The sequence below is a fragment of the Sinocyclocheilus anshuiensis genome, unplaced genomic scaffold (assembly GCF_001515605.1).
Source record: "Sinocyclocheilus anshuiensis isolate Anshui unplaced genomic scaffold, SAMN03320099.WGS_v1.1 scaffold208, whole genome shotgun sequence".
NCBI classification, from domain to species: domain Eukaryota; kingdom Metazoa; phylum Chordata; class Actinopteri; order Cypriniformes; family Cyprinidae; genus Sinocyclocheilus; species Sinocyclocheilus anshuiensis.
The window spans coordinates 2,159,187-2,168,266 of record NW_015557186.1 but is presented as its reverse complement, the minus strand read 5'-3'; the positions used below and the strand labels follow the sequence as shown (position 1 = coordinate 2,168,266).

The 9,080-nt window shown below is 33.6% G+C and overlaps 2 protein-coding genes across 2 annotated transcripts in view; one reads left to right on the top strand and one right to left on the bottom strand.

Annotated features, from left to right (window-relative positions):
• Positions 1-435: 435 nt before the first annotated feature.
• LOC107678734 (cardiolipin synthase (CMP-forming)-like) lies at positions 436-6,494 on the top strand. Its single transcript, XM_016474112.1, has 7 exons — positions 436-1,045; positions 2,196-2,333; positions 2,441-2,570; positions 4,382-4,467; positions 5,113-5,181; positions 6,112-6,203; positions 6,291-6,494. Exons 1-7 carry the CDS (start codon positions 614-616, stop codon positions 6,379-6,381), a joined length of 1,038 nt encoding a protein of 345 aa, XP_016329598.1. The 5' UTR covers positions 436-613; the 3' UTR covers positions 6,382-6,494.
• Positions 6,495-7,769: 1,275 nt separating this feature from the next.
• LOC107678720 (leucine-rich repeat neuronal protein 4-like) overlaps positions 7,770-9,080 on the bottom strand; it is a 4,530-nt gene continuing 3,219 nt past the window's right edge. Inside the window, exon 3 of the mRNA XM_016474088.1 lies at positions 7,770-8,593. Within this exon, the coding sequence (XP_016329574.1) occupies positions 7,770-8,593 (824 nt within the window). The remainder of the gene's footprint in view (positions 8,594-9,080) is intronic.

Below are 9,080 nucleotides of genomic sequence, written 5' to 3'. Positions count from 1 at the left end.
GTATTCATTATAAAAAGCCATCTAAATAAAGTAAAAAAATAAATAAAAATCAAAATGACAGATTCTAAAAGATTCTATGTTGATTACTATTAACTATTATGACATTTCATGTTACATTAGCTAATAAATTGCATGTATTATATTATATTATAAATGGTTATTTATTTCTATTAGTTGATAAACTGACTTGCAGTTTTGTGAATATAAAAGAAAATGTTTTACAGTTTTACAATTAATGTTGCACCTAGATATTTTTACTAACTTGGTATCTGTTTCTACCAACATCAAAATATATATATAATATTATATTATATGTTATATTATATCACTTAATATGTCGCATTTTATAGACTTATAGACTGCGTTCAATTAATTTCTTTTATTTTTTATAGCTTATATTAGAGCGCGTTCCCTTTAATTCCCCGCCCCCTTTTGACAACTGTCGTAAACATTCAGATCGGAACACGGCATATTAGAAACGTGGGTCGACAGATATGAATGTCTCAAAAATAAAATAACATGAACGAATTAATTTCGAAATATGCTGCTGGATTCTCGGTTGGACAGTTCGGGGTTATCTATCATCTAGTTTTCTTGAGCTAAAGCCGCTGACATGCTTTTGGCTGCTTGTAGGAAGAGCTGGTTGAGCTGTGCTAAAGGACACACACACAGACTGACTGCCAGCACTGCTGCCACCTGCCACTACAGCTGCCATGACAAAACACCTGCAAACTTACCGCGGAAAAACACTACATCACAGCCCCGATGGCTTCAGAGCTCCTGTAGAGCAGATCTGGACCTTCACAGAGCAGGCAGTCAGAGACCAGACCATCTCTTCTCTGTTATTTGTAGATCAAAACTAACGTTACTGAAACATCACTGCAGGCTTCATCTGCCGCTGTCTAGCAGTAGTTTTAGTCTGTATTGTACTGAAGCATCTAGAAAGCCAGTTTTGGAAGAAAAGTCTTCTGAAAAGGATTCAAGGGAAAAGGATGAAGATCAAGCAGCCTCTTCACCTGAGGGACATTTCCAGTTTAAAGAGCCGGTGAGCGAATCAGGTGTATTATTTGACCTTTTACACTTTTTTCACACTTGTTTTGACCTTAGGTCTAAATAAATTACGGCAGGGGTTTTCAAACTGGGGTCCGGGGACCCACAGGGGGCCGCAAGTTCAGAGAAGAACAGTGTAGAAATGTGAAGATAGATGTATTTAAATTTAAATCAATCAATAAATAAAAGTAAATTAATTATATGAAATGCATGAATAATTACATTAAAATAAATAAACAGTAATACAATTTAATATTTCAATATAAAGTAAAAAATAACAATTTATTAAAATAAACTCATAAATAATACATATTTCATTAGCTAAAAAAAACGTTAATCCAAATTAAAAGACAATTTTTTTCCAAATAATATTTTTAATGGGTATGCTTTATAGTATACCAATGTAAATTAGTCAATTTTAGTTACTTTTTGTCTTTATTTTCAATACTAGATCTAATGATTTATCATTTTGAATCACAAAAAAATTATTTTTGCCAAGTATTTTGTTTGCAACCTTTACTTGAAAAATAATTTTCTTACTTTTTTTTTTTTTTGGTATATGTCTTGTTTTATTTCAAATTTATTAAATCAAGATACATTTACATTTGTTCCCCTCAAAAAAATAAGTGAGTTTATGCTTAAATCAAGAAAAAAATTGTTATTTTTCCTTTGAATTAAGTGCATTTTTCTCACCCCGCTGACAGATTTTGACGTTTTTTTCAGTAAACAAGACTTAGTATTTTATGTCATTTTGCATCTCGGAAAACAATACATTTATTTATTTATTTATTTTTGCAGTGGAAGATGCACACTTATGAACAGAGTATTTAAAACAAATTTGTACAGTTTGAAATGATAAATCAACAGATTTATTGTTGAAAAAAGAAAAGACAAAAAATATTGTTTCACTTTGTGGCTGTCAAACACTAGTGGATCATGTTCGTAGTTAACATGGTTGTTTATATATTTGTACTGGAAAACGACAGAAAATACTGATAAAGAAAATCTGTTTTTCTTTGCAGTAAATTAAATTTGCTTTAATATTTCTGTTGGCCATGGAAACGACATTCATGCATTTTAAGTGTGAATAAAATACTTTCTCTTCTTGCATATTCATAATGCCATGTAATGTAATTTATTCGCAGTATGAGAATCCATGGACGATCCCGAATTACCTCTGTATTGCCCGGATCGTTCTGTCTCCTGTCCTGGGATACTTAATCATGGAGCAGTACTTCCACGTCTCTCTGGGCCTTTTTGTACTGGCCGGAGCAACAGACTTGGTAGATTAAAGAAAATGTGATCTGTGGTGCTTGATCATTTTATTTCAAGGCTTAATGAAGTGTCCTTAAGCTGATGTTGTTTTATTGATCATTGGTTTCTCCTTCAGTTGGACGGCTACATCGCACGGAACTGGCCCAATCAGAAGTCGGCTCTGGGAAGCGCTCTGGATCCATTGGCTGATAAGATTCTCATCAGTATTCTTTACATCAGTCTGACATATGCACAACTCATCCCAGGTGAGATGAACAGATCATGAGACTTCCGTCATTGTATTTTAACCAGCAGACCCAGATTTAAAGGGATAGTTCGCACAAATATGACAATTTGCTGTTAATTTACTCACTCTCAGGTCATCCGTTTTTCTTCAGTAGAAATATAGAGAAGATTTTTAGTGTCCGTGGATCTTGGTGATTCATAAAATGCAAGTCAGCAGCTACCATCACTTTGAGAGTCAAAAACAGTATATCAAGGAACACAAAATTAATACCAGTGGCTCCTATTGAGGTCTTATGAAGCGAAACGATCACTCTGTGCAAGAAACTGGCTCCTATTGAGGGTTTATGAAGCGAAACGATCACTCTGTGCAAGAAACTGGCTCCTATTGAGGTCTTATGAAGCGAAACGATCACTCTGTGCAAGAAACTGGCTACTATTGAGGTCTTATGAAGCGAAACGATCACTCTGTGCAAGAAACTGGCTCCTATTGAGGGTTTATGAAGCGAAACGATCACTCTGTGCAAGAAACTGGCTACTATTGAGGTCTTATGAAGCGAAACGATCACTCTGTGCAAGAAACTGGCTCCTATTGAGGTCTTATGAAGTGAAACGATCACTCTGTGCAAGAAACTAAACATTATTTACAACATTATTAGCTGTAACCCAGAGCCTCAGGCAAACGGTTCAGTTTGTGAATGAATCATTCTTTTGAACCGGTTCTTTTTAGTGAATCGGTTCATCAAATCGGACTGAAGCGTCTGAATCAGTTCGCGGCTCGAGCAGCACAGATCTACACGTTACTCAATCAAATTTCAGATGCCTGACAGTCACTCCGACTCTAAATAAGCCAAAATACCATCTGATCCTGTGACGAATGAACTGATTCAGCGCTCCAGTTCCTGTCACTGACTGAACCGAGGAAACAGTTCGACTCGAACCGAAGACCTATGAGCAGGAGTGAACCGAGAGCTTGAATGAAGGGGCAAAATGAAAATTTTGATGGTTTATATAAAAAGGTGAGCTGATGAAGACTAGTTTTATTAAATTTATATGTTTTGTAAAACATCCAAGTTTCACATCATTATTGGGTGCTTTAATAATATAATTATGTATAAGTGAGGTCATTGCGTGATTACGTAAACGAACTAGTGAATTGAACCAGTTCATAGAAACGAACTGTCCAAAAGAATCAGTTTGCGGAAAAGAATCAGATTTCCTCGTTTGCTTGAGGCTATGGATTACAGGTTAATAATATTATAAATAATGTTCAGTTTCTTGCACAGATGATCGTTTCACTTCACAAGACCTCAATATATCGTCAGGAGCCATGCATATTAATTTTTTGACTCTCAAAGTGCCGGTAACCATTGACTTGCATTTTATACGTCACCAAGGAGCACGGTTTCAGCTAAAAATCTTCTTTACTGTTCTACTGAAGAAAAAAGTCACCTACATCTTGGATGACCTGAGAGTGAGTAAATTAACAGCAAATCTTTATTTTTGGGTGAACTACCCCTTTAATTCAGCAGAGCACATCGTACACTTACAGCAGGAAGAATCCTCTTTGAGGAAGCTGTGGTTAAGTGTCACAATCTTGGTTTAGTGGTGTTCTTGTATTTCCCTTCATGAGGTTTGAACAGCTTTTCGCTTACACCCACAACCTTTAGGCTACATCAGCACATATTTAGTAATTCAAGATCTCAGAAAACACAGTATGCATTATCACAGACAAATCAAACAGCTGAAGCTGCTTTCTCAATCAGTTGTTAATAATCAGGCGGCAGTATTAGACGTGTCATTCACTCACGAGTGCTCTTGTGTTTCCTCACAGCTCCACTGACAGCATTGATCATTTCCAGAGATGTAGCACTGATTGCTGCTGTTTTCTATGTGCGCTATAAAACAGTTCCACCTCCAGTAAGTCTTCATCTTTCAATCATTCTTTTGGTGCTTTATTGTCACATTGTGATTGGCTATTTAAAAGAAATGCAATAGAGTGCAACAGTCAGGTTCTGAAAGTAAAAATCAGATGCATACAAGTCATCAGTCGAATATTTTGAATAATCATGGTTTGAACAATCACTGAAATTCCAGAGTCACTCTCAAATTACTTAAATATTTGTGGATATGCATGCATATTTTGCAGTAAACGTAAGATATGTTGTTGCTACATACACAATCAACATCTTTAAAACAGTAGTTTTAAATTCAGTTGTCATTTGCAATGCTTCATAGGACTGGAGTTCTTTCCCTCATTAAAGCCGTCTTGTAACTTTTCTTTTTTTGTCTTGATTTTTAAATGCTTCGAATTTTAACAAAACAAAGACGTATTAACAAATCCATATGGAAAGAAAAAATGAATGGGAAAAATTATTCTGGAACCAAGGCATGCACTCTGTAGTCAAAATTGTGTTTCAGTGTTACACTGGTTTATTTTCTGTGGATCTGTGTGTTTTACAGGTCATGGAGTAACCATTTTTGACATGCTAAAAGCACCTAGAATTATTATTGCTGTGTAAGGAATCATTTCCATCACATTATTTGTCTTTATTGTCTGTTCAGGTAACAGTCAGTAAATTCTTCAACCCGTGTTACACCACTGCCCGACTGAAACCAACACTCATCAGCAAGGTGGACCATTCAATCTGTTTACCAAAACAAATATTTCTCTCTTCATAAAACCTTGTAATGCATATATTAGTTTTCATATTTTTCTAAATTCGTTTTTTTTTTTTTTTTTACAATTTAATTTAATTTGTCTGATTATTATTAATGTTGAAAAGAGTTGTGCTGCTTTTTGTGAAAACCGTGATACATTTATCTTAGGATTCTTTGATGAGCGGAAAGTTAAAGTAACAGCATTTATTTGAAATAGAAATTGAAACAATATAAATGTCTTTATTCTCCGTTTTTTTTTTTTTTTTTTTAACAATTTAATTTAATTTGAATAATCAAAAAGTATGTCTAATAAGTTGAATTTATAAAATTGTAACAATGTTATAATTTATAAAAAAATCATTTTATTTTTTTTACATTTAATTTTATTGATTTATTTTAGAAATTCTGTTTTTTTTTATTTAATTTATGATTTAATGCACATTTATAAAAAAAATACACAAACAGTGGTAATCAAATGAAGACATAAAACATTAACGATTGAATTATTCTTTTAAATTGTAATCAAATGTGATCAAATGTAATACTTTTAACACCTTTTATTAAAGAAGTTTACTGTTAATTGTGTGATATTCCATAAAAAATACAATTTTAATAGTTTATTATTATTGTTACTACTACTACTTTAAGAAACACATTCTACTGTACAATAGTAATATATTTCCATCATCACAGAAATTATTGGGTCCTAATATGTGCATTTTTTAACAGTGTTAGTAATGTTTCTGTAAACATAAGTAAATGTTTTTCCCAATATCAGATTGTATTGACTCTGAATTTTGAATCTTATGGCCATTGATGGTCATTATTTTTATAAATATATATTGTTTTGTGTTTGAAAAAAAGATGCTGTTAAAATAGAAAAAAACAGTGTGTGTGTTTCAGATCAACACGGCGGTGCAGTTGTTCCTGGTGTCGGCGTCTCTGGCTGCGCCGGTGTTTCACTACACTGACAGTGTTTTACTGCAGTCACTGTGGTGAGGTTTTACTCACAATCACATTCTCACATCAATATTCTAAGTATTGACTCCAATTAAACAAATGTATATTCTGTTTGTTTGCAGGTACATTACCGCTCTGACGACCGCAGCATCCGGTTACAGCTACTATCATTACGGTAAAAAGACCGTTGAGGTGCTGAACAACACAAAGTAGATGTACAGTCATCTGAGATTGAGCTTTGACCAAGACATTTGGATAATCAGTCTTTATGCAGAATGGAAATCGATGCCCCGCTCTTGAGACACTTTAGTCTGTAAAGTCAAAAATTATTTTTTTGATTGCAATATTAAATTCATGTGGTGTCACTTCTGATCAGTGTATGGTTTTCAACTCCGCAAGAAACTTTTTTTAAAATCACTTTTAATGAACTTTGGGTCAACTTTGAGAATAAAAATAGACATGAAATACACATTTGTGTGTATGATGTGTGTAAAAAGTAGACTATAGTGAGTGTGTAGATTGGTCTTTACTGAAGGATTCTGAGTTGCAGTCGTTAGGTTTTTTGAGTAATTTCTTACCAATCCTTTCAACAGATTCACAGCGTACATTTTTTTTTTCTTTTGAAGAGAAATAAAGAGTCAAAAAAATATGAATGTTAGCTAGGAGTAAAGTCCAAATTGCACAAGACTGTAAACTGCAAAGTAAAAAACAGAAGTTACTTTAATGTAAAAACCTAATCATCTTTTGAAATAGTTGATTTAGACAAGAGTATAAAACTATAAATAATATGAGTTTTAAGTAGTCATTAAATGCAATTTTTAAGTACATTAAGTTTTACGTTTTACACTGACTAATAGGTTTCTATGAACTACCGATATTTTATCTTTATAAAAATCATCTTTATAAAATATTTTATAATTTTTGTTTGTTTTGAGCATTTACAATCTTTTTTTTTTTTGAGGAAGTCATGTATGTTTTAAAAATCATTCAACCCCTTTATTTAATTCCATGTTATTTGAAAGATTAATATGTAATGTTTAATGAATATATATTTTTTAAAATTTTTATATTTTAAAATATTTTTTTATTTTAAATTCATATTGCAAATTTGTTTTTATTGGTTTTAAATATGTATTTATTTATTTATGTAGTTAGTTTTTAGTTGTAGTAATTGTAGTACTTAAACTAAACAAATTATTTAAAAATAATATATATATATATATATTAGTTTATCTCAGTTAACATTTATTTGATTAAAATTAAAGTTTTTTATAGTTTTAGTTAACATTAATAACACTGTGTATTGATTTAATTGACTGGATTCTATCAAAATTTCATTTATATTTTAATTTGGTTGTGGTTGAGCACATGTATGCATAAAATCAAATATATTTTATAAATGCACAAAATTCTGGCCAATAGCAGGAATTTGTATTGTGCGCCCACCAACTATGCAGGTAAGGTTTAAGAATATATAGAGCTATTACTTAAGGGAAAAACATTTAGATAAATATCTAATGAACTTTTATTTGGAGAATTGATTTCCTCTATACATGCAGCTGCATATGAAGAGGTATGTTCTTCCACTCCTTCTGTTCTTTCTATGGGTTGAAGAACGCTGGATTGGGGATGGAGATTAACCGGGTTAGATGTGGGTTCTCCACCGGTGCTTTCTTACACTGTTTATACAGACAGAAGCTCAGTGTTGCCACAATCAGCATCAGGACTCCACACACCACTAACAGACTGTATAAATACACCTCTGTGTTTAAACCCATCCGGACCGAGGCACATTTAGGGCCTGATGATCCTGCGCCGTTCACGGCCTGTAAGCAGATATGATAAATGCTATCCGCCTCCAGATCTGATATGAACACCTGACGGACCGCAGAGCTGAAACTCAGGTTCTTCTGCGTTAAACCCTCGTGTCGGACACCTAACAAGTACTGCGTTACCAGTGAGTACGGCGCACACCACGTAACTAGCAGCACGCTGTAAGTGACCGCCGTGACCGCGAGCGAGGTGGGGCTGTCAGGAGGCTGCGAGTCTGAGGTCACGCCGGGACAGATGCATGTCGGGTCGGGTCTGTTGAAGCAGGTGTCTTGGAGGTGAATGCAGGGGTCAAAGGTGCAGTTCGTAGACTCGGTCGCGTTCCGTCCATCTTCCTGATTTTTATGCACCATTTCATCCACTATCATGGGACTCTGTGTTGGTGTTTTGGTCGAGAACTTTGTTTCTTCCGGTGAATTTGGAGATGGTTGTACCGTAGGAGTGGTTGTTGTACTTGATTCCAGAGTTTTTGGAATGAAAACTCTTGTGGTTAAGGTTGTAGTGAGGACTGATTCAGTAACTGCAATCGATGGCATTGGGATAGTGTCGTTTCCTGAACTGGAGTTAAAGATGTCATCTTTTCCAAGATCGACATCTATATGAACACAAATCATTTGTTTTTAATACTTTACATTTTTAAGCAAAACTCATGTATTGAATTGTGGTGTGTTGTTAGTAGGGACATAAAATGTTACTACAGTATATACTGCAGGCCTAGAAAGAAAAAGAGAGTTTGTCTGGTAAGATTTTTTAAATTTACAGTAAAAAACTGAAAAAAAAAAAAAAAACATGAAATATTATTACAATGTAAAAAAAATATTTTCTATTTGAATATAGTCTGATTAGCATATTATTATCAATGTTGAAAACAGTTGAGCTGCTTCATATTTTTGTGGAAACTTTGATACATTTTGTTTTGCAGGATTTGTAAAAATAACGGCATTTATTTGAAAGAGAAATCTTTTGCAACATTATAAATATCTTTACTGTCACTTTTGATCAAATTAAAGGGGTCATATGATGCGATTTCATTTTTTCCTTTCTCTGGAGTGTTACAAGCTCTTGGTGCATAAAGAAGATCT

Bases quoted from the DNA above. Each gene is read 5' to 3' on its own strand.
- LOC107678734 (XM_016474112.1), top strand. From the start codon at position 614: ATGCTTTTGGCTGCTTGTAGGAAGAGCTGGTTGAGCTGTGCTAAAGGA. The intron at 2,571-4,381 runs GTGAGATGAACA...GTTTCCTCACAG, and splicing joins ATATGCACAACTCATCCCAG to CTCCACTGACAGCATTGATC. The intron at 4,468-5,112 runs GTAAGTCTTCAT...TTGTCTGTTCAG, and splicing joins ATAAAACAGTTCCACCTCCA to GTAACAGTCAGTAAATTCTT.